At 42.4% G+C, this 25,476-nt stretch overlaps 1 protein-coding gene across 1 annotated transcript in view; it reads right to left on the reverse strand.

Moving 5' to 3' along the window:
* Positions 1-6,126: 6,126 nt before the first annotated feature.
* The window catches only part of antxr1c (ANTXR cell adhesion molecule 1c), a 38,288-nt gene continuing 18,938 nt past the window's right edge, over positions 6,127-25,476 (reverse strand). The window contains exons 10-18 of the mRNA XM_085360456.1: positions 25,150-25,248; positions 24,887-24,956; positions 21,440-21,518; positions 19,452-19,547; positions 19,321-19,359; positions 19,101-19,202; positions 18,827-18,994; positions 17,581-17,661; positions 6,127-9,125 (exon numbers count right to left, since the gene is read on the reverse strand). Coding sequence (XP_085216582.1) covers positions 8,862-9,125; positions 17,581-17,661; positions 18,827-18,994; positions 19,101-19,202; positions 19,321-19,359; positions 19,452-19,547; positions 21,440-21,518; positions 24,887-24,956; positions 25,150-25,248 — 998 coding nt within the window. The 3' untranslated portion in view covers positions 6,127-8,861. The remainder of the gene's footprint in view (positions 9,126-17,580; positions 17,662-18,826; positions 18,995-19,100; positions 19,203-19,320; positions 19,360-19,451; positions 19,548-21,439; positions 21,519-24,886; positions 24,957-25,149; positions 25,249-25,476) is intronic.

The following is a 25,476-nucleotide window of genomic DNA, read 5'->3' on the forward strand; positions in this document are numbered from 1 at the left end:
TCCTTCTCTCCTCTGCATGCAGAGGGGAAAAACGCAGACTCCACAGTAATTATCCAGCTGGATCTGCTCATGGGGACTGTTCAGGCTGTATTAAACTCATTACCAACCAAAGACAAAGAGATTCTGAGTATGCTCTAAGCGCAGATTGTGTCTTCATATATACTAATTTATCAGTGTTACATGCAGGGTTGTTGGCAATTTACTGAGCAGGAAGGTGATGCTCTGATACACTTGAATTCAGGTCTTCCTGTGACATCATTTCCTGACAATTAGGGAGGCAGAGGTTGACAGGTTACCAATAAGCTTATGATAAGATAAGATAAGATAACCTTTATTAGTCCCACACGTGGGAAATTTGTTTTGTCACAGCAGGAAGTGGACAGTGCAAAAGTTATGAGGCAAAAATTAGAATACAATAAGAATAAATACAGTACACAACTGTACAGAATAGAATAAAATAAAATACTATATACAGTAGAATAAAATAAAATAAATATACAATAAGATAAAAATAGAATACAAATACAAATACTATATACTATATATCAGGAAGGAGCCAATGGTGTATTCCTGAAGTATTCAGGAAAATTAAAGGGAAATCACTCCATCTGAAATAAAGAAGCCACAGGAGAATGAAGGCATGTGGAAAATCCTCTCTGTTCCTCTCCCTCTCCCTCTCTGTTCCTCTCCCTCTCCCTCTCTGTTCCTCTCTCTCTCCCTCTCTGTTCCTCTCCCTCTCTCTCTGTTCCTCTCTCTCTCTCTCTCTGTTCCTCTCTCTCTCCCTCTCTGTTCCTCTCTCTCTCCCTCTCTCTCTCCCTCTCCGTTCCTCTCTCTCTCCCTCTCTGTTCCTCTCTCTCTCCCTCTCTCTCTCCCTCTCCGTTCCTCTCTCTCCCTCTCCGTTCCTCTCTCTCTCCCTCTCTGTTCCTCTCTCTCTCCCTCTCTGTTCCTCTCTCTCTCCCTCTCTCTCTCCCTCTCCGTTCCTCTCTCTCCCTCTCTGTTCCTCTCTCTCCCTCTCCGTTCCTCTCTCTCCCTCTCTGTTCCTCTCTCTCTCCCTCTCTGTTCCTCTCTCTCTCTCCCTCTCTGTTCCTCTCTCTCTCCCTCTCTGTTCCTCTCTCCCTCTCTGTTCCTCTCCCTCTCTGTTCCTCTCCCTCTCTCTCTGTTCCTCTCTCTCTCTCCCTCTCTGTTCCTCTCTCTACCTCTCTCTGTTCCTCTCTCTCTCTCCCTCTCTGTTCCTCTCTCTACCTCTCTCTGTTCCTCTCTCTCTCTCTCTCTCTGTTCCTCTCTCTCTCCCTCTCTGTTCCTCTCTCTCTTTCCCTCTCTGTTCCTCCCTCTCTGTTCTGCTCTCTCCCTCTCTCTCTCCCTCTCTGTTCCTCTGTCTCCCTCTCTCTCCCTCTCTGTTCCTCTCTCTCTGTTCCTCTCTCTCCCTCTCTCTCCCTCTCTGTTCCGCTATCTCCCTCTCTCTCTCCCTCTCTGTTCCTCCCTCTCTGTTCTGCTCTCTCTCTCCCTCTCTCTTTCCCTCTCTGTTCCTCCCTCTCTGTTCTGCTCTCTCTCTCCCTCTCTCTCTCCCTCTCTGTTCCTCTCTCTCTCTCCCTCTCTGTTCCTCTCTCTCTCTCTCTGTTCCTCTCTCTCTCCCTCTCTGTTCCTCTCTCTCTTTCCCTCTCTGTTCCTCCCTCTCTGTTCTGCTCTCTCCCTCTCTCTCTCCCTCTCTGTTCCTCTCTCTCTGTTCCTCTCTCTCCCTCTCTGTTCCTCTCTCTCCCTCTCTGTTCCGCTCTCTCCCTCTCTCTTTCCCTCTCTGTTCCTCCCTCTCTGTTCTGCTCTCTCCCTCTCTCTCTCCCTCTCTGTTCCTCTGTCTCTCCCTCTCTGTTCCTCTCTCTCTCTCCCTCTCTGTTCCTCTCCCTCTCTCCCTCTCTGTTCCTCTCCCTCTCTCTCTGTTCCTCTCTCTCTCTCCCTCTCTGTTCCTCTCTCTCTCTCTCTGTTCCTCTCTCTCTCTCTCTGTTCCTCTCTCTCTCCCTCTCTGTTCCTCTCTCTCTTTCCCTCTCTGTTCTGCTCTCTCCCTCTCTCTCTCCCTCTCTGTTCCTCTCTCTCTGTTCCGCTCTCTCCCTCTCCGTTCCTCTCTCTCCCTCTCCGTTCCTCTCTCTCCCTCTCTGTTCCTCTCTCTCTCCCTCTCCGTTCCTCTCTCTCCCTCTCTGTTCCTCTCTCTCCCTCTCTGTTCCTCTCTCTCCCTCTCTGTTCCTCTCTCTCCCTCTCTCTTTCCCTCTCTGTTCCTCCCTCTCTGTTCCTCTCTCTCTCTCTCTGTTCCTCTCTCTCTCTCTCTGTTCCTCTCTCTCTCCCTCTCTGTTCCTCTCTCTCTTTCCCTCTCTGTTCTGCTCTCTCCCTCTCTCTCTCCCTCTCTGTTCCTCTCTCTCTGTTCCGCTCTCTCCCTCTCCGTTCCTCTCTCTCCCTCTCCGTTCCTCTCTCTCCCTCTCTGTTCCTCTCTCTCTCCCTCTCCGTTCCTCTCTCTCCCTCTCTGTTCCTCTCTCTCCCTCTCTGTTCCTCTCTCTCCCTCTCTGTTCCTCTCTCTCCCTCTCTCTTTCCCTCTCTGTTCCTCTCTCTCTCCCTCTCTGTTCCGCTCTCTCCCTCTCTGTTCCTCTCTCTCTCCCTCTCCGTTCCTCTCTCTCCCTCTCTGTTCCTCTCTCTCTGTTCCTCTCTCTCTCCCTCTCTGTTCTGCTCTCTCCCTCTCTGTTCCTCTCTCCCTCTCTCTCTCCCTCTCTGTTCCTCTCTCTCTGTTCCTCTCTCTCCCTCTCTCTCCCTCTCCGTTCCTCCCTCTCTGTTCCTCTCTCTCCCTCTCTGTTCCTCTCTCTCCCTCTCTCTCTCCCTCTCCGTTCCTCTCTCTCCCTCTCTGTTCCTCTCTCTCTGTTCCTCTCTCTCCCTCTCTGTTCCTCTCTCTCTGTTCCTCTCTCTCTGTTCCTCTCTCTCCCTCTCTCTCCCTCTCTGTTCATCTCTCTCTTTTCCTCTCTCTCTTTTCCTCTCTCTCCCTCTCTTTTTCCCTCTCTGTTCCTCTCTCTCCCTCTCTCTTCCCCTCGCCCTCTCTCTCTCCCTCTCCGTTCCTCTCTCTCCCTCTCTGTTCCTCTCTCTCCCTCTCTCTCTCCCTCTCCGTTCCTCTCTCTCCCTCTCTGTTCCTCTCTCTCCCTCTCTGTTCCTCTCTCTCTGTTCCTCTCTCTCCCTCTCTCTCTCCCTCTCTGTTCCTCTCTCTCCCTCTCTGTTCCTCTCTCTCTCCCTCTCTGTTCCTCTCTCTCCCTCTCTGTTCCTCTCTCTCCCTCTCTCTCCCTCTCCGTTCCTCTCTCTCCCTCTCTGTTCCTCTCTCTCCCTCTCTGTTCCTCTCTCTCTGTTCCTCTCTCTCCCTCTCTCTCTCCCTCTCTGTTCCTCTCTCTCCCTCTCTGTTCCTCTCTCTCCCTCTCTCTCCCTCTCTGTTCCTCTCTCTCCCTCTCCGTTCCTCTCTCTCCCTCTCTGTTCCTCTCTCTCCCTCTCTGTTCCTCTCTCTCTCCCTCTCCGTTCCTCTCTCTCCCTCTCTGTTCCTCTCTCTCCCTCTCTCTCCCTCTCTGTTCCTCTCTCTCCCTCTCCGTTCCTCTCTCTCTGTTCCTCTCTCTCCCTCTCTCTTTCCCTCTCTGTTCCTCCCTCTCTGTTCCTCTCTCTCCCTCTCTCTTTCCCTCTCTGTTCCTCTCTCTCCCTCTCTGTTCCTCTCTCTCCCTCTCTGTTCCTCTCTCTCTGTTCCTCTCTCTCCCTCTCTCTTTCCCTCTCTGTTCCTCCCTCTCTGTTCCTCTCTCTCCCTCTCTCTTTCCCTCTCTGTTCCTCTCTCTCTCTCTCCCTCTCTTTTCCCCTCTCTGTTCCTCTCTCTCCCTCTCTCTCTGTTCCTCTCTCTCCCTCTCTGTTCCTCTCTCCCTCTCTCTCTCCCTCTCTGTTCCTCTCTCTCCCTCTCTGTTCCTCTCTCTCTCTCCCTCTCCGTTCCTCTCTCTCCCTCTCTGTTCCTCTCTCTCTCCCTCTCTGTTCCTCTCTCTCATTCTCTCTCTCCCTCTCTGTTCCTCTCTCTCCCTCTTTGTGCTGACAATCAAGCCAAACACCAACATCATCAAATATACAGTGGAAACCAGATATTTACTCTTCAGGTAAAAACACTTTTTAAATTGTAACATCAAATCAGACTAAATGTTTATTTTTTTAGATAAGTAAATATAAAAACATATTTGTTAACTTCAAGAGTAAAGAGAGAAACTATCTGTATTTCTTAATTGTAAATGGCACCAAATTGTATTCATAATTGAGCCACACTTATGGAGCTCCACAGTTGTCTTCCTGGTGTTTTGGTTGACATCTCTTGATTTTCCCATGTCACAGAAACAGGCTCTGTGTTTACCTTATATGCATCCACAGGTGTGCCACCAATTTACTCACATGGACTCTACTAACCTATCAGAAGCTTCTTCAGCTCAGAACAGAAACGTCTGGAGTTTCTTATTAATTAACAATAAACTTAGTGTACATGTACTCCTAAATTTGATGAAAGTGATAAAAAATAGACAGCTCTGTCTCTCTTTATTCTGACATTTAACTAATTCAAAAGATATTTCAATATTTATTTATCCAAAACAAAACAAGTTTACTCTAAATTGATGTTGTACAGTAAAAAAAATGTTCTTGTGTTTTCCATAAAGTGTATGTAAATATCTGGTTTCAACTGTGAATATACTGTTGTGTATTGAAATTCCTCTTGTTTTGCATAGAAAAATACTGAACAACATACAAAACATAATATATAAAATAACATTTACCTGAGTTTTTTCTTTGAAAGAACCCTCTAATGTCCATTCTTATATTTCAGTACATAACTGAAACCGATTTATTTAGCCGTGGAGGGAAACAACTGAAAATATGAAATAAACACATGTAAGCTAAGACTCTCTAAAGAAACAGCATTGTTGTTGTTGTTGTTCGGCTTTTCATTTCGCAATTTGTTGATTCACTTGAAGAGCAAGTAATGTAATATGGGTCAAGTGATCAGTTTGACATCAATCTTTCGTGATGCACCGTCATATTTACATTATTTGTACAGTACGAATGATTTGCTTTGGTACCTGCTCAAACTTCAGTTCTCCTCTGTCTGCCTGGCTGCGCTTCTCCAACAGCGCACTCGCAGGCAGCAGCTCCACCCGCTCAGTCGCTTAGTGTCTGAGCTCGGATCGTACCAATATTAGGGGGGATTTACGCACAGTCGTAAATTCCCACAGTGTGCGCTATGTGCCTCGAATATTGTGTGTAGTTTTTGTTTTATACAGTTGTCAGCCAGGCATCTAACTATGAAAAAATTACACTCCAAAAGACCCCGGGCTTCTGACAAAACAACCCGGGCTTAAGCCCAGTAAGCCACCCCCCCCACTGCTTTGGATGACAGTTTGCCAGTAGTTCTCATGATAGATGCTGATCTGTCTGCAAACACTTTCCAACTGCTGACCAAATGATAAAGAAACTGTTCGAAAACTGCAAGAAAGAATAAACAGTTAATGTTTGCCTTCTAACGAACTTGTGCCTTTTACATGTTGGTTTCAGTGGTAATGCATTAGTTTTTATTTTGGTGGCATTCTGTTTACAGAGAGGCGCAAATTACAGGTGAACTCGTCCATCTGCAAATGACCAAAGCAATCAAAAGGAATAGCCAGCGACCACATGCCAACTGATCAGCAAATAAACATTTTTCACTAGTGACTGGAAATAGTACATACATCTTGGGCCTATGAGTGAAGTCAAAATGTATATGGGGAGTCAGCTGGGAGAGTATGAAACTGTCCAAATCAGTAACGCAGGCATTTATATGAATCTAACAAAGATCACAAAGATGAAACTTTCTTTAGAAGCTTAGGAGTCAACCTTTATTGATACTGTTCAAAAAGTCACATCAAACAACAGAAAATTATATACGTCTTTCATATTTGCTTCAGTACTGCTGTTTATACTCGTATGCTGCATTTCTTATTTCTTATTACAGTTGAACTCAATTAGCAGAATATAAAAAAATATACCCAGTCTGCAAGACATACAAAAATCTGTAATTTATTGATGCTCCAGCTCCATAAAGCACAATGTTTGGGAGTCTGAAAACAATTAACATTTCTAAGGCAGAATCTTATTTTTTGCAGTGGCACATAAAAACAAAAAGGTAACAGTAATCCATAGCAGGATATCAAACGGAGCCATAGAAAACAGGGTGGCTGGTGGTATAATCTCCATTTTCATCCTCTTCCCTGATGTATATACTGACACCTTGTAGGGCCATACAACACCTCCAAGCAACAGGCAATGCAGCCAAATACGATGCTAGAAACTGCTAGCAAAGCATGTGTTTGTCTTGCTAATGTTACATTTTGTTTATGGACATTACAACAAACCAACTGGTTTGATTTAGCACGTTGACATCAAAGGTATGAACTACAATGAGCTAATTGGAGTTTTTCAGCTGTTACCAATGCATGTAGCAACACAACGGTACAGGACACAAGTGAATGACGTACATTGAAATTGTAATTATAAAAAAAAAAGATGATGAAGAAGAAAACTTGAAAGGGCATCGGATATAGGAGGAATACCAGCAGTTTCAACCTCTTTCCTAAACCAAGAAATCTAAATGTTTTTGCTAATTTCTGGCAGGTTTGATCTCAATTACGATGAGTTAATGCTAGGCTAAAAAATTGTCTTTTTATCTGCTAGCTAGAACGATTTTCTAATGTAGACAAAATCTTTTTCAGATTTACCAAAATGCTCATTTTTAGTGTAGCTAAGGGGCTGATAAATGCTGGTAAGCCTAAAATGACCTTTAAATGGTTATCTGTTGTGTTTCCTAACTGTTCACACAGTGTTCATCTCGGTGATTGGACACCTTGTCAATATTCAAGTACTCTCCTATATTTCTGTCGGGGAGTAAAATAAATTAGATACGCTTTGAACTGCCCTGCAGTTGCAACGTGACCGGTGATGATATAACTGAAGACATACAATACACATAATAATGGTATTAAAGTACAGTATCAGCATTGTGTATAAAAATGTGAGGAGAGACATGAACCTGATTTTTGAAGATTGATTTCATCAGCTTCACTGCTAAAAAAAGCAAATACACATTGTAATTTCCCAGCAGTCTATGTGCGCAGTTACAAAAAAAACCAAAATCAAAACAAACCAAAAAACATAAATTGCTGTAACCTAAAATCAACTACATGAAAATGCGGTTAAGGACAAATTCCAAAGCCTCAAGATATCAACCAACAAAGTATTTAAAACACATCTCAAACATATACTGTAAAAACACACCTTCCACATAACCTCCGTACACTTCCCTGTCACAAAAGGTACAAAAACCTGACCACAAATTATATAACTGGATCATCTCTGGACTATATAGTCGGGATTTGTTACTTTGGCACGTTGTTGTTGGGTAACAAAACAGCACCAAATTGCAAATCTTTTTGAAGAAATTTAGAAAAACATATGTTTCTTATCAGTTACGTAACACCATTAAAAATATGATCAGCTAAGATTACTTGGAAATCCAGTTCTGAAAAACCCTTCATTGGTCACACAGCAATGGAGAAATAAGCCAATTGATTCTACCTAGCACTTAATACAGTTACTGTGATTTTAACTTAACAAAGGCCTAACTCAGTAGTTGATAGAGACAACAAAGAACTTTCATCCATTGCAGTAATCTTTCTTTTTGGACTTTTCCGTTCCCACATGCTTTGCTGTCCAGCAACAATCCTCCCTGATTTCACAAATGCAAAGTAAAATACTTTCCCAAATAGCCCCATTCACTTTATATGAGACAGAATATTAAGTTGAACTGCTATGCAAAATAATTTTTTTGCTTATCAGCAAATAGTCACATAGTCTTTTTCACAGCCATATGAAAAAGAAAGGTTTACCAGGACTCTAATCAGCTCTGTTAAAAACTCCTTACATCCTTACTGGAGTTCATAAAGTAAGTAGAAGCAAGTCGCATCATCACAGCAAAGTCACGCTAATGCCAGACCATGCAATGCTCAGAGAAACAGCAAAAATCTCAAGAGCTACATCTCAGACTCAACAGGCCTCGGTTAATATGTTAAGTACTAAAATTCACGACAGTAAAGTAACAAAAAGACTGAACCAGTATGGCTTGACATGACAGCACGAAAGCAGGGCTTAGGTTTGTAACGTTGCATCTGAACAAATCACAAGTATTCTGGAAGAACAATGTCCTTTGGACAGATAAAACCAAAGTGGAGTATATAAAGCATATAAACATAAACTTCCTAATACCAACTGTCAAGCACTGTGGTGGAGGGGTGATGATTTCAACTTGTTTTGTAGTTAAAGGACCTGGACAGCTTGTAGTCACTGAGTCAAGTGAACTTAAGCAATGCCATAAATATCCATCCATCCATCTTTTCACGTTATTGCTGCTAATGGTGGTTCTACAATCCTGGGTTGCACTTTGTTTTTCACAGAACTGCACAGAGGCCTGTGAAAACTTTTTCATGTGACTATATTTTATTTTTTTGGAGGTTCAATCTTAAATTGCCACATAAAAAACTACATACAGAGCACAGTTAGATATCCTGTATTAAAAAGGCTTAATTGTCAGCTAACAGTTTCACTTGATATGCTATCCCATACCAGATGTGGCACACAGAACAACTGGGATTCAATATACTGCTGATCTTTGGCTTATAGTAGGAGTACCTTTGGCAGTGAGGCCCACAACCTTCAAAGTGAAAGAACTAGTCAACAGGACGGTAATATCAATGTGATATCAAAGCAGGTGCATTGGTAAGGTGGGAGGAGTTTGTCTGTGTGATTTAGGGTCGAAGGCTTGGGGGAGGACGCGATGGCGGTGGACAGGGAAGCCCTGGGGGAGTGCGTGATGGCGGTGGTCCTGGGGGCACCTGGCCTGATGGTGGAGATCTGGCAGGGGGGCTGGTGGCAGTGGTAGATGGTGGAGTGGTGCGAGTTATGGGGCGGTAGTCTGGTGGTGGTGGCGAAGGGGTGTGGATAGGGGTACGAGGTGGGGCCTTGGCTGCCGCTGACTCCTCTTTCACTCTTGTGAAGTTTATGCATCGACCCTAAAGGAAAAGAAAGAAAAGTGGGATTAAAAAAGCTTTAAAATAATTTTTAAAATAAACATAAAATAATTATATAATCCTGTTTTCAGGTCTTTCATGTTGGTTGGACCCCAAACTTAGTCCAGACTGAAGTATTAGCAGATAGTCACGGTGATGAATGATATCTAATGGCGCCTAGCATTAGCAACCACGATGCTAATGTTTACAATGAAATATCTAACCAGCTGTAATAAGGCTCATCTTGAAATGATCTCTTTGTCTGATACAAAGAAATCTTGTAAATAGAGTCATGCAGAGAATACATGTAATTTTTTTCCTACCGGCTAGCATGCTAACAGGGCTTTGAATGTAAACCACACAGCCACAAATCTGCACAGTCAGCATATTACCATGCTAACTAAAACCACCATATGACCATCCTCACAGAGCCTTTTGCTGCAGACTCCGACCCCTTCCTAAAATAACACAAATTTTATAATTTACCCTTCTATGCGTTCACACTAAAAAGCACAGCTGCATGAAATAAAGAGTAAAAATAGGACAGCAACCTATAAAACAAAATTTCACCCTGCTCTCCAGCGCATTTTTAACTCCCGAATGTTCAGGTTGTTGTGGTGACCAACAGATCGCACAGAGGTTAGGGATGGAACGCCCTAAACTTCTGAGTCATTTTGATTACAAGGCAACTGATCAGGTTACCTTGAGTAGATAATCCTTCTCCAAACAATCACAGTTAAACTCAGATTCACTGCAATCATTCTCAGACATACTACCAACATGGTTACAATCAATCTCTGTCAGTCTGTCTGTACCAATGAGCTCAACTCATCTGCATCTCTTTGCAACTGGTCACAAAGGACCTGTGTCATTTTGCTGTTAATTTAGGGTAAATATGATCTTGGAGCAGTTTCCATCCATAGGATCACTGTAGCATAGCAACAACAGTAGTTTTCAGTCAGTGATGGTACGTGAGGTGGGTTTTTTTTGTGTGTTTATGCATGTTACGTTCTCATCTTCAGGATAGATAAATATAATATTACTTATGTTCAGCAAATGCAGCAGCTGCATGGCATTTGTGATCCAATGCTGCTGTACCCATTTCCAGTCATCACACTACCTTGCCAAAATTCAAGCATTGCACAAATAAATTAATAGAGTATTACATGGAAAAGTACTGAATGAAACATCTGAATTGAGACACAGAGTATGTGTTGTTAAACGTGGTATTTTTTTAAGATAACATGGAAAATACTACAGATAAAAAGCATCTGATGCAATATATAATACATAATCTATACATGAGAGTTGTTTTAGATTAAAAAGAATCTGGAGGAAAAAAGTGTCTAATCTAAAGTAGGCTACATCTGGGCTAAGAAGGCATCCGAGCTCAGGTCATGGTACAGTCACTGCTCTTTGTATGCTTGTGTGTGCCAGTCTGTGTGTGTGGCCAGCTGGTGTTCCAGATTATGCTTAAATCCCCGCTTTTACGCCCCCACTCCAAATTATCCCTGCTAGTCCAATGTTCTGTACCGAGAACTGTAGGTCCGAATGCCGACGGTCCATATGGAGAGAGAAGATTAGGGTTAGAGGCTGGGGCTGAACTGTGCCAGAGGTGGTAAAAGTTAGCAGTGAAGCTGGAATACTTTAACAGGTTGACTTATCAGGGCGTAAAAGCAACAAATTTATTTAGACAGAAATCACATTTTAGTTACTCATAAAATGTTACACCAACCACTGGTTTCAGCGAGTTCACAGAGGTCACTGTTACCAATGAAACTCTACCCGCTGCATAGCTGCATGCGGTTGGCAGTCAGGGTGGAATGAAGTAATGTTAATCTGCTAATAAGCAGTATCAGCGACTTGAGCCGCAGGTCCCTGGTTTTACATAGTGGAAAACGAAGGAATGGGAAATGATGTCACTTGTAAAACTCTAATGAAAAAGACCTTAGGCACAAGGGAAGATAGATTTTGATCTTTAATGTTAATATAATGTGACAGTGTTGCAGATAAAGCACGACAGTGAGTAAAAGTGAGACACAGAGAAAAATAGCCAGAGAAGAAATGAAAGACAGAATAATCCAAACTGAACTGAGAGAATTTCCCATTCTTAAGTTTTTCCCTTTATTCAAGCCAACCAACCTCTCCTGTCTTCTTCCATTTAGCAAGAACATCTCTGGATCTACAACAGACTCCACTCTGGCACTGATGTTGACGTTCATCAGAGTAACTTAAAGCTAAGAGATACTTTAGATGTTAAAAATAAGGTAAATATATAAAAAATGCATGATGCAGATTAAGCAGTGTCTTTTTCAGCAACACATACATACACTCATCAGCCACTTTGTTAGGTGCACCTGCTCAGCTCGCAAATATCTAATCAGCCACTCTCATTGCAACAACTCAGTGCAGACATGGTCAAGACTACAAGTAGGGTTTGATCCACCATGCAATACCAAGAAAGTGTTTGATTTGCAATGGATTTATTTTTCAGCATGACAATGATCTCAAATACTCCACCAATAATGAAAGCACACCTGGACGGACAAAAGAAAACGCAATGAAGAACTATCAGTCGTGGATTGGCCTCCCCAGAGCCCACACCTCAATGAATCAATCTGGCATCATTTTAACAGAGAACAGAAAAACGCAGCCAACATCCAAAGAAGAGCGTCTTTCAAGAAGCCTCGAAAACTTTTTCAAAAAAGGTGTTTGAAGAATAACAAAAATCATTAAACTAATTACACTGTGGGGGGCTGAGATAAGTATTTAACTAAGAAATGTTGACATTAATTGTATGTGAATTTTGTTTCAATTTCTTCATCCTTAATCCATCTTTGCTTCTTGAACGTCACTCTGTTAGCACCCAGCTGTGGTTTGAACCTCTCGACATTTTCCTGGATTAAAGAAAGCCACACTCGCTTGGTCTTTTTCACTGACCTCCACCACTGTCTACAGTCTTACCAAGGTCATTAAATTGTCTAGGACAACGCAAAATGTATGTGTGTGTATGTGTGAGAGAGTTTTGTTCAGTTGGCTTCTGAAGACGGGCCTGGCAGACATCTGCCAAAGGCATTACCTCGTGTCCTTCAGCCAGCTAAATGGCTCCCTGTAGAGCTCCGTGTTTATGTCAGTGAAAGACAAAGAGGGGAGGCACTAGCTCTGCTTCATACTGTACACTCTGACGTCAGTGTAATGGATGTGGTTTGGTGACACACATTCGCATAATGGCTAACTCCGTTCTCCAGTTTAGAAACTTTTACTGTAACTCTTCAAGTACACACACACATTCTCACACACTGCTGCTGCAGTATTTTTCCACGGTTAAAAACAGGCTTTTAGGGATGAAAACTCACATATGGCAAAGAGTCAATGCTACTGCATTCGACAGCAAGTCAAATTTGTGTTATTTCTGATTATTCGACAAACATAAATGTCTGTTATAGTTGAAACAAAAAAATCAAATACCAGCTGAATAAAATGCTTAAAAACAGAGTGATTTATTGTCACGCTGGAGATTTAGCTATGCTGCTGTCTCTGGCTGAAACCTCTTTGGGAGCACCAAAAATTCCTCAAACATCCCTTTGATGAACAATTTAAAGAAGCAGAGATGTTAGTAGGTTCATTGCTGAGCGAGAAACAGTGTAGTCATTGCTCTATAGAACACTACATATTTTTAAGCACTACAGGATCCTTAAGTAAATTTACCTGACGCTCAGGAGCACAAACACACTTCCTCTCTTTAACCCTGGACAGCTCATCTGAATCACAAATGTGGCTCTGGTATCGCCCACTTGCTAATTTAAATGGCATCTTCTTTCAGGACCAGCTGTCCCACTAACAGAACAGATGCTGGTTTGGGTATTTTTTTGGCAGAAGGTCGTTCCTCACCAAATGACCTAATTTTAGTCAAGTCAGTCAATCCAAGTCTTTTGCATTCATTACCATGAATCCATCATCCTATATTAAAAAAGCACAATCATGTTTGGTGCTGTTATCTCATTCAGTCGTGGCCGATAGCCGCCCCTCCCTCAGCCTGGTTCTGCTGGAGGTTTTTCCTTTCCACTGTCACCAAAGTGCTTGCTCATAGGGGGTCATATGATTGTTGATTTTTTTTCTCTGTATGTATTATTGAAGGGTTTAATTTACAATATAAAGCGCTTTAAGGCGACTCTTGTTCTGATTTTGTGCTGTATAAATAAAATTGAATTGAACCGAATCGTCATACTTGATCATCACTGAATGTCCTCTGACTTTTGTTTTAGCAAGGGAAAGTTTTAGTTCTATCTTTTTTATACACTGAACAAAAATATAAACGCAACACTTTTGTTTTTGCTCCCATTCCCCATGGGATGGACGTAGAGACCTAAAATTCATTCCAGATACACAATATAACCATCCCTCCCAAACAGTGGTCACAAATCAGTCCAAATGTGTGGTAGTGGGCACATCTGCTATATTGAGATAATCCATCCCACCTCACAGGTGTGCCACATCAGGATGCTGATCTGACATCATGAGTAGTGCACAGGTGTACCTCAGACTGCCCACAACAAAAGGCCACCCTGGAATGTGCAGTTTTTTGCGCTATTGGGGGTCTGGGGACCCAGAACCGGTCAGTATCTGGTGTGACCACCATTTGCCTCATGCAGTGCAACACATCGTCGCATGGAGTCTATCAGATTGTCAATTGTGGCCTGTGGAATGTTGGTCCACTCCACTTCAATGGCTGTGCGAGGTTGTTGGATATTCGTGGGAACTGGTACACGCTGTCGTATACGCCGGTCAAGCACATCCCGAACATGCTCAATGAGTGACATATCTGGTGAGTATGCTGGCCATGCAAGAACTGGGACATTCTCAGCTGCCATCTGCCCTGAACAATGTGAACCATGATTCATCCGTGAAGCGCACACCTCTCCAACGTGCCAGACGCCATCGAATGTGAGCATTTGCCCACACAAGTCTGTTACGGCGACGAGCTGGAGTCAGGTCAAGACCCCGATGAGGACGACGGGCATGCAGTTGAGCATCCCTGAGACGGTTTCTGACAGTTTGTGCAGAAATTGTTTGGTTGTGCACACCAATTGTTCCAGCAGCTGTCTGGGTGGCTGGTCTCAGACGATCTTGGAGGTGAACCTGCTGGATGTGGAGGTCCTGGGCTGGTGTGGTTACACGAGGTCTGCGGTTGTGAGGCCGGTTGGATGTGCTGCCATATTCTCTGAAACGCCTGTGGAGACGGCTTATGGTTGAGAAATGAACATTCAATGCACGGGCGACAGATCTGGTTGACATTCCTGCTGTCAGCATGCCAATTGCACGCTCCCTCATTGCTTGTGGCATCTGTGGCATTTTGCTGTGAGACAAAACTGCACATTCCAGGGTGGCCTTTTGTTGTGGGCAGTCTGAGGTACACCTGTGCACTACTCATGATGTCAGATCAGCATCCTGATGTGGCACACCTGTGAGGTGGGATGGATTATCTCAATATAGCAGATGTGCCCACTACCACACATTTGGACTGATTTGTGACCACTGTTTGGGAGGGATGGTTATATTGTGTATCTGGAATGAATTTTAGGTCTCTACGTCCATCCCATGGGGAATGGGAGCAGTAACAAAGGTGTTGCGTTTATATTTTTGTTCAGTGTATAATCGTGTTATCAGTGAAAAGAAAATGGAACAGCCAAAAAAGATTGAGACTGTATCTGATCCTACTGAGCAACTGCGTGGGTGTCTGATAATACCAGTGTTTCTAGTAGAGTGATCACAATCATTTCGTTACCAAATTAACCGTCAATCAGATACTTTTGGATAAAAAAACCCCCAGACATACACATTTGCTTTCTTATTTGTTTTGATATAATAAATAGTTCTTTCTTGGTCAGAGTTTTTGATTGGTCCACTGCTGTGTGAGGACTGTAAACATCTGTCTGTGCAGTCTACAGCGTACAGGTTTAGACTTTGTGTCTTAATGACAGAAAATAAACCAATGAGCAACCAAGCAAACTGTGAGTTTTCTGACAACAATAGGAAACAGCTTGTGTACTGCTTGATTATTAAAATATTTTGGGGTTTTTACCATCATTAAAAAAAACAGGAAGTTGCATTACCACAAAATGAGTTCACTGTTACAGGACTGCAGCTGAAGTCAGTCCCCAGGGTGACAGTCATGCTGTTGCAATTAGCATAAAGAAACATGCATGCGGGAATGCAGATGGAACTAATTTAGAGAGTTTTCTTATGGATTTGAATGTGTGCCAGCTTTGCAGTGTGAGACTGTAGATCTGAAAACCTCAGGATGAAATTGAAAACCACCAGCTTTTCAGGTAACATAAAAGGGAATGAGGTGTCTGACTCTTGTTTCTGCTGTTTCCTCTTTAATAAAAACATATTATTCTGCCTGGAAACGAGCCGGCACGCTGGCCTGTAGGCCTGCTTCTTTTGTTACAAACCACAAATGACTGGTGGAGGCGACATCGTTGGAAAGAGAGGATTTCTTCAACAAAATAGGCATTGCGTCATGTTGAGCTTGCCCGAGCAATCATCATTAAAAAAAGCTTTTCTGAGTAAGAGAAATTTGTCATTAAGGAAATCTCTTTTTATCTGTGTGCCAGGTTGTCTTTGGTGAAGATGGAATTCGAAGCTGAGGGTGACTTTTTTAGGTCTTGGGGAATCTGAATGTTTATGTGGCTGCAAATTCTATCGCTGTACATGTTCGTTGTGCCCAGAAAATAGTCTTAAATGTGGAATTCCTGCTAAAGAAGATCACTGGAAATTTTCTGCTAATAAGGCCGGATTTTAACTAGTGCTTTGGATGGGTCCCGATCAGCAGGAGAGTGAGCTATGGAGAGGAAAGAAAAGAAACAGGGAGGAAACAACTGGCAAAAGGAAAAAGGTGGAGAAGAATCAAGGGAGGGGAAAAAGGAAATGCTAACAACTGTATATGTCACCAAAATGGCTTTGAGTCAAACCATAGAGAATTTGAGGGTAGTGCAACACAGTTATGATCTATCATTGAATTACAAAGTTGCCTTTAAGACCAACAGAGATGAAAATAATATGCAACACATTTAAACATTAAAACAGTCTTTGCTAAGATTGTCGGCGGGATTTAAAGCATCCCTAGAGAGCTTCCTCTCCCAACATTCAGCCCAAACTCTTATCTAAGGCTTTTTGATAGAAAGGCCTCAGGCGTTAAAACTAAACCATGTGGCTTATCTGCTCTGAAGAAGAGAGACTTTTTACCAGCTTACGCGCACGAACACATCACAAAACTCTCCCGTTGAGCTACAAGGATGTGAGCTGCGGTTTGGCTTAACATCCGATTTATGGCGTATAATGTGAAGCAGGTGTGAGATCGAGGCTAGCTCAACAGCATGGAATGGGCTAGCTGAGGTGTCAGCCAGCACAGCCACACCAGGAGTGAATGAAGTGCGCTCCCAGACGGTGGAAGGGAGGGCAGGGTGAGCAAACAGCACAGATGAGCTGGACACTTTTAAAACTGCACCACTTCTCAGCCTATAGTGGATCACCGCTCATCTTAGACACTCAATACGCACTTGGTCAAAACTGTGCAAGTAAATGGATACATCCATTATTAGTGAGTTAGATTTGTTCCTACTAATTGATGCACTTTTATTGCAGCTGACCAGTCACAATGTTGTGATGTCATAATTTTGCAACAATCAATTCCAGTTTCTTTATATAGTACCAAATAACAAGACAACAACAATTGCTTCAAGGTGCTTCACATTGTAAGATAAAGACCCTACAATAACAGAGAGAAAATACTTGGCAACAGTGGGAAGGAAAAACTCATTTTTAACAGGAAGAAACTTCCAGCAGAATGACGCTCAGGGAGGGGCAGCCATCTGCCATGACCGGGTGGGGGTGATGGAATACAAATTTAACAGGCAAACTTCACATGAGAGCGGCTAAATTAGGCTACTTCTGACTGCCCACTGATCTGCAAGCAACTTTGCAACCCAACTTGACCATAGCTCCTCCTTTTATGCTGAATGTGACTTAATGAACAGTGTAGCTGTTGTCATTGACGCCTGCTCTCTGTGTTAGGGTGTTGCTCTTCCACCTCTGGCTTTGCATGTGTGTTTAGTTGCCTTGGTAACTAGTGATGATTAAATCTATCAGCAAGTGTTTCAGTTGATTTATAGTTTTGAATTGAGACGCTTGAAAACCAAGGCTTTGAAATCAGGGGTTCATTATTCCTGAAAAACTCCCTTGATTTATGTGCCACTCGTATTACTATTGGATGAAAAATAAATCTTTCTTACTTTTGAATTCTCGCTGTCCAGTGAAAAAAAAAAATCAACAAGATGGCACATATGAAACGAACATATAAAAACATGACATATAATTTAAGATGGAGAGAATGCAGTGAAGGAGGGATGACCTTGCAGATGAATTCTTAGACATCTGATGAAACAGAGATACTTACATGATCACCGGGCTGGGGTCTCATTAGAGAGACCTGGTCATACCCACGGCGGAACAGAGCCCAGATGGCGTCCAGTTTCCCCTGAAAAAGAAGCAGAGGAGCAAGAAGATAAACAGCTGGCCAGATGTGAATTGCACACTTCTCCACACTGCAATCTATCACCTAATAAAAGACTGCTCATACTGACTTTTCTATATCAGCAAACATTTGGTCTGTGGTTCTTTTTCAAGGCTGAGACCAGGTTTTAATCCCAAACAAACACCACGGCAGCTGATTTGACTGATTAGTTCCTTCCCCTCTGGATAAAGCTGCTGAATCACTGATTAGTCACAAAGACTGCTGGATATATTTTAGTTAACTCCGGTCATGAACGCTTTAACCTTTAGCAACATAAAGCAATTAATAAAGCATGATAAAACACACGATCTGCCAAGAATCAGAGCGTGGGCTTACTTCTCAGAGACAGGAAAGAGCTGATCCCAGCTAAAACAACTGTAGGAATCCAGCGTGTATTTTACTGTAGACAGTATTTAACATTTGACAGAGCTGAAGGGCAAATGTTTTGAGATAAAATCTTCTGGATTAACCGAATAAAAAAATGCTAAAAGATGTTGCATTTGCTTGGACAAATAAGCAGTGGTGGCATGGATCCTAAACAGAAGTGCACTCACACATCAAAAAGTTTTAGAAAGATGGGGCCAGCCACAGCCCAATTTCCACATTCAGTGATCAATTTACAGTATTTACCCCACAGTTCAGTGTTCACATTCACCTTCTGTACATGCTGTTAGGCTGCTGTGAATGAATTATGAATGCAGCAGTGTGTACAGATAACAGTACGCTTACTGTATGAAAAGCGTCACACAGAGTGGTTTTATTTTAGGAGTAATATTTATGCTGTGCTGGCAGTCTCACTATGGGCATGTGTTGGTGCTATGGCACTATCAACTAATTACATGTATATAGCATGTATATACATGTGTGCTGTGTGCTGGGAAACTTCTGCTGCCCTCATGCCTTTAAAAAAAGTCGGTGGGTGAAAATTCAAAAATGCAAAGTGGTCTGAGTGTAAACAAAGCACATTTTTGACTTTCTAAAAAAGGAGGGTTTTTATGTAAGAGTGGTGAGCGTGAATTCCTGAACTAAATGCAAACAGTACGAGCGTCTACACGGGATAACAGAGTGTGTGGGTATATTTTACATTACAGTGTCCCATTGTGTGCTGATTCTGTGAGGCTGTGTTTACCCGGATGGGCGTGTACCACTTCCGGCTCTGAGGTGGCTTCTTGTTCTGAGGTTTCTTAGGTTTTGGCTCATAGGGTTCGTACTCCTGCTCTGGCATTTTCACCACAGCGTTCTTTGGCTTTTCCAGCTTAGCCCCCTCCTCAGTTGAACCCTTCCCTCCCCAGCGCACCTACAAGACGGTAGACCATACAAAAACAGAAAAGGTCACTGTAATCTGTTGTCTACAGATTTAATCGTGACTTTATTTCAGCAGCGTAAATGCATCGTTTTGACACCTCCATCCTCTTGATTCCCCCAATTCCTCTTCCTCCATAATATGAGGCATCCACAGTGGGCCACTTCTTTTTGGGAAGACCGTCGTCGTCGTCATCTGACTCCTAAACACCGGTACACAAAAGAGTTTGTCTTTCACAGATGAAATAAAGGTGCAGGAAAGTCTTGGGGTATTACTTAGTTAGGCTGTATTTATGTGCGTGTGTGTGTGTTTTGACTCACAGGCTCAGGAGGAGGTGGAGGAGGAGGCTCTTTGATCACCTTTAGACAAATAACAGATATGCCATGATTTTAAAATAACATAACATCAATGCAAGTGTTTATTATTTGTGAAACTAGTCGGTGTTTCTTACCACAGTGCAGCAGAGCGGCCAGAACCACCACAGGAAGAGCAGAGCAAGGAGGAGGAACAACGCCAGCAAGGTGATCAGGAGAATGGTGCCATCGAACTGGAGGGCAGACACAAACACACGATGCTAGAACATTACGACAAGTGCACCGTGCACATCATGTTTCACAGGCTGGACATAGATGCTAGCTAAAAAAACATGCAGGCGCCGTATCTCCAGGAGATAGAAGGAAGATGGCAACTGGCACAACACCTGATAAAAGTAGTAGTACAAGTAAAAAGGGAAAGTAATGCTGACAATTTTAAGATACTTGTAAATTATTTTAAAAGTACCTCAACTACCAAATTTGTGGCATGTATACATCCATAGCTCTGATCTGGGACCTCGCTGCCCTTCTTCACTCATGCATAAGGTGCTAGCCTTCCATGTATGCGCATAGAAATCTTGACTTACTTGTTGTGTAGTGAGATAGACAACACATATATAATAAAAACGGTGATGTAGTGACTGAATGCTCGTATTATCCACAGTGGTAGTGCTGACAAGAAGAAGTAGGACAGTATTTTCAGCACTAATAGCAGTAGCGACAACAGATTAATCATAGCTGTGGTATGACTGATTTGAAGGAAAATAGTAAAAGCATATAGGCTCTAATATTCATGTTTTCCTTTCTCGAGGACAGTGGTTAATGTGAGCTTTTGCCATCCCTGACTGAATCCTTATGTTGACATTTCTCGCTTTAAGCTAGGCAGACGTCCGCTGGCCAAACATGGTTCTCATTAGAGACCACAGATGAGGATCACATGTGGTTAGACTTTCCCCTATCTATCTATCTTGTGGCAAAGCTGTGGAGGATTTATCTGAACTCAGCAGTGGGGCCCGCTGCAGAAAGCACGTCAGTGGTGCCAAATGATTATTTATTAAAAATCACCCGGATTATGATTTCCTGTGACAACAACTTAATTTGCAGAAAAGTTAAAACAATAGATGGTGGGGTGGGGGTGATGGGGCAGGGTTACTGCTAGCAAACAATGCTGAAAATTTTAATAGTGGCCACATCTGCATTTTGCTGCTTTTTCACATGTGAAGTGTGCATTTTCTCCCATGCAATATGGGTGTTTTTTGTGGGCTAAGTACAAAGGCTGAAACCCCTCAGTGTGACACTTTGACAGATTCTGGGGAAAGGATGCAGGGGGTCAGTGGGTTTGTGGCTTTTGCTTTCAGCTTTGATTCAGAGACTCCAACTTGCACGTTGTTTATTGCACCAGGCCCTCCAATCTCCAGCTGACAACTTTCCGTGCCTTCTCGAGCCTGGTGTGACTTCAGTCTATATGTTTTAGTTTAGTGCCATGAGGCAGCTAATTGCAATGGTATGTCTAATTGAGGTCTCTTTATCGTGAACCACAACACAGTTGTTTAAATTTGCAGCGTCTTCGTGGATATGATGCTGTGTGGATGGAGGCGGTGCAGCTTCAAAGACTGCATATCTTTTTGTTTTTTGGGCCTATTTAATATGTTCCAACATACCAACTTCATTTAGTTAAACTGCTTTAAATTGCATTTGTTAACTTGTTTTCATGGACTGAAAAGCTGCTCCGTTTCACACATGCACCACCTCTAAATAGCAGAATCAAGAGTGCATCTGTCACAGATGTTTCACCCACAAAACTAAAATATTAAACCGGGAACTCCAAGGTCACCAAGCAGCTTCTTTAACCTTTTTTTGTGCCCAACACACGGAGGTTCATAAGGTCTTTGTTGGGTGGCTCACTGCTACCAACCTCTGTGGTTTGGCTACCAAAAAAAAAAAGGAGAAAAACAAAACTGAGAGTGGAGAAAGTGAGACAACTAAGAAAAGAGAGAAATGTTGGAGAAAGCAGAAGAAGAAGCAGAAGAAGAGTACAAACTACACAAACGTTTTTTCTTTCTATTTTTTGCACAATTAAAATCTTTGCAGTGTCCCTGCGTGGATACATGAAGCTTCCACTTACACACTCTGTGGTGGTGATGTGAACGTTGCTGCTGATGAAGGACAGACCGTCGTTCATGCTCACTTGGAGATAAATCACCCTGAAACAACACACACACGCACACGGATGAAGGAAAGGAGAGTAGATCAGTGTTTGGGTATAACATTATCAATCCACGCTAAGCGAATTTAGATCGGTTTATTTAGTCTGTCTGAAGTTTTTCCAGCTCAAGCTCGACTTTGTTTGATGGGAATGATGTCATTTAAACTTGGGTTCGTGCCAAATAACGTCACCGAACTGTCTGCGAAAGGCGAGGTGGTTCGCTACATGTGAGAACGAAATCTGAACTAACAGGGAACGACCACAAGAGCGGAGGATTATGAGCTGAAAGTGACAGATTTTTAGCTTAGGAGAAAACTGAAATCTGAGCAATTTCTTTTCTGCAGTAACTCGAAAGAGGTTGCTTTTGACTGTTTCCAGCTGCGAAAATCTCAACCCAGCAGGAGGAAATGTTATTAAAAACTCTTCCTAATAGATGAGGTATGCGCTGAGTCGTGTGACTCTTGTTTACGAGCCCCGTATCACTCGCAAATTGTGCAATCTGACTCCAAATGAACCAAACCTTTTTTTTAAAAAAAGAAAATAATCGGCAACGGTTAATAAACAAAGACAGAAAGTTTAGAGTGTTTTCATGTGACTGATTGTGCAACACAGCAGGCACGGCAGCCAATCCAGGGAAGAACTGAAAACACAACCTGCTAGTTCAGGCTATTTTTTTATGGTTCTGGACAGGTTGTGTGTGTTTTTTTGTTTTTTTCCAAGAAATGACAACATGCTAAAAGCATCACGAGGAATAACAACAACAACCACTTCTCCTCTTTAAAGGCAGTTCATCATATCTACTTGGAACTACAAAATAATTTGTTCAACAGATCTCAAGTAAATATTTTTCTCACTTCAAAAATGTATAAACTTGCCAAAAAGAGTACAGAGTACAGATTTGTGTCTGTATTCCAGTGGAAACCATGTAGGTTTTCCTGAAGGCCTGAATCCCTTCTCCCTTTGAGAGGTGAAAAACAATTCAAGTGACCCCCAGAGACCTCTCCGAAGCCTGTTGTTATTCACTTCATAAAAACATGGATGAAAAGCATGCCTGGATGTGAAAGAGGTATGACAGATGGAAAGAAGGTGGGTGCAGACAGAGAGGTGAGCTGGGTTAGTGGGTGAAGTTCATGATCAACATCATACGGATCGTGCCGACGACAGACATCTGGACACGAGTGGATCGAAACCTAAAGATAGCCTAGACCCGAGCATGCGTTTGATCACTTCTGCATGGATGCCGACTCCGTCTCCTTAGTTCAGGTCTGGACATCTGTAGACAGAGTGTGGTATTAATAGCATCAGTCCACGTATGCATCCTAGCTGATCTCAGTGGCTGACTGACGGCATTTTAGTTTCCATATTACCAATAAAACCAATAAAAATGTCATTTATATAGCACCAAATCCTAATGCTAACTAGCGCATCTGTTAAGGGCTAAATAGAGATTAAGTCCTTTTGATATGTAGCCATGTCATCAAGTTTACTGCAGCAAAAAATGCCAATGGGAGTAAAAGGCCAATGACCATCACTGATCATAGTGGTCTGTAGTATAATGTAGTGTCTCATAAAAGGAAACTATTACAAGAAAACCTGGGGAGGAAATGTAGGCTGGTGTAATAGACAGCTATTAAGTAAGGAAGTGAAACAGACAGGAGAGATAAACACCCACTCACACTTTTAGATGTGCAGTATAGAAACGATACACTGATTAATTGGTCAAGAACCTACTTTATTAGTCTGAGTTTCAGAAGAGTTTCAAAACCTCACTAAGAAGTTTTTACACTCTGCTGAGAATCATACATAAACACACATGGCAAGGCCAGGGTAGGCGCTACATAGCTTTGATCAGCCGAAGCTGCAGAAGCAGACAGCGCAGAGGAGTGATGATGGGATCAAATAAGGAGGTAATGATAAAAGACAGAAAAGAGAGAGAAAAATAAACAGATGGGCAGGCAGGAGCTGTGGTGAGGTTCCACAGAAACTAGCAAATAGGTCAAAAAGAGCCAGCCTGGCACTAAAAGCTGCAGAAGTGGAGTAAAAGAGAGAGTCTGGAGGTGGTGTTTAGATTTGAAAGAACTTGAAAGTTTACAAGTGCTAAGGTAAGATCAGAACAACAAACAAAGATCCAAATGAATCTAATCAGCGGGAAGTTGTGGGGTTGTAATGCCACCACATCTGCTTTACAGTCCTTCCACCTTTGACTGAAGTTTCAGCATCGGAGCCATCACTCCAGGTTTCCTAAATCTTTCTCCAAGGACGCAAATCAACTTCTCTCTGCTACCGTACCACAGCCAGCACAAATATTACCTCTAGTGTTAAATAAAGGAATTTGTAAACAATTATAGAAATACAAGAAGTACCCTAAAAAAGTCAAGAAAGAAAGCGTGAGAAGAGAACCTCTGGTATTAGCTGACAAGGTCTCGCCTGCCTACTTTGTGTGTTTAAAGTCTTTACCACCATCCACTCAACCTTGTATTCTGTGGCCCAGTGTACTTTTCTTCCCATAAAGACTTAGGTTAGAGAGGTTTGTGGATTGTTGATGTTGGAGCATAGTTGGGCTCTAAAAGGAGAACACAGCTAGCTGATGAGAAGCAATTCTGGCCCCTTCTTAGGTTACACCGAGAACTTGTGTGACAGTCATGTGGTCAAAGTTCGAGTAGGCCAACCTCAGTTGTCTTAGTTTTCAGAGCCCTTCATTGCCCCTTTGAATACTGACAGAAACACTTCTTTTTAATGCCCTGTGATCCTGAACTTTAAAATGCAGCTCATTTTTTCTATTGTACTGTTAATCAGCTTCATGAACCTCAACAAGCACAGATCCCTGATTTGAATCTCATCTAAACTTGGACTACAATAATTTGAAAGTCATTATACCAGAACTGATTCATTTTTGGACACTTCAGAGCAAATTTTAAACAAACTATTGATGTGGTATCAATTTACATGCAGATGTGGAACAGTGTTAGCTTTTATTACGTTTTTCTTCTTGAGGCAGTACTTTCTATCTATGTCTACCAAGAATTTGCTTTAGTTTTCACTGCTCTGTTCTAATTTACGATAGAACTAAGACGTATTTATGAAGGGTTTACCACTGAATATGCTGCCACAGTGAGAGAGCCTCTTTTATTTTGGTAAGCTCTACTGGGATCGAGAACGGAGGAATCTGGCCTCGGATGGGGATCATAAACAGCTAATGTACAGCAGGCGTCTTATGGTCTGTGCACATATACATGCGAATATATTTATGTGGTCTAAGATGCACATGGACGGCACTGAAGTATGAGCACTTTTGCTTGAAAGGGTGATGAAAGTGGATCTGCATAACTAAATGAAATCATGAAGTTATAAAGAAGAGGGACTTACTTTCCAACTTCATCGATAACAGGAGCTGGACACAATAAGAATGTGTCTTCTACATCAGCTGGCTTTTCATCTACAAGAAAAAAGAACTGAGCTATGTGGCATATATGTAGCATGTACAGACAACATACACGAGTGAAAAGTGAATTTTGTTTCTTTGTGAGGGTTTCTACTTTTTCCTCATAGAAACTGTATACTAATAACACATGCATCTGTCACAATTCAGCTTGATTTATATTAAGGAAACAAAGCATAGGTGTACTCACTGATGGTGATGGTGTCATTGATTTTGAAGCTGCAGAGCACCTGGTCGATGTTTCTTGCATGGAGAAACCCATTCCCTTTCACCACCACTTGAAAAGACTCTGGTTACACAAGGTAATTTTACATTTTAGACACTTGGCAGACAGTCTTTGCTAAGAAAAATCTGACACTTTATTACTTTATCCTAAACAAAGCTCACTTTCCTGTTTAATGTGGCACAGTTGCACACCAGCATGGTGTGATGTCTCTCTAATGATGTAGTATTATTTCAGAAAAGCCAAGAAGCCTCCAGCTCAGCTCAGCTTAGCTTATCAGTCTCACACAGGTCG

This window comes from Diplotaxodon limnothrissa, linkage group LG8, assembly GCF_057381915.1.
Source record: "Diplotaxodon limnothrissa isolate DT_005_m linkage group LG8, D_limnothrissa_male_GT1.1, whole genome shotgun sequence".
In the NCBI taxonomy this organism is placed as follows: Eukaryota; Metazoa; Chordata; class Actinopteri; order Cichliformes; family Cichlidae; genus Diplotaxodon; species Diplotaxodon limnothrissa.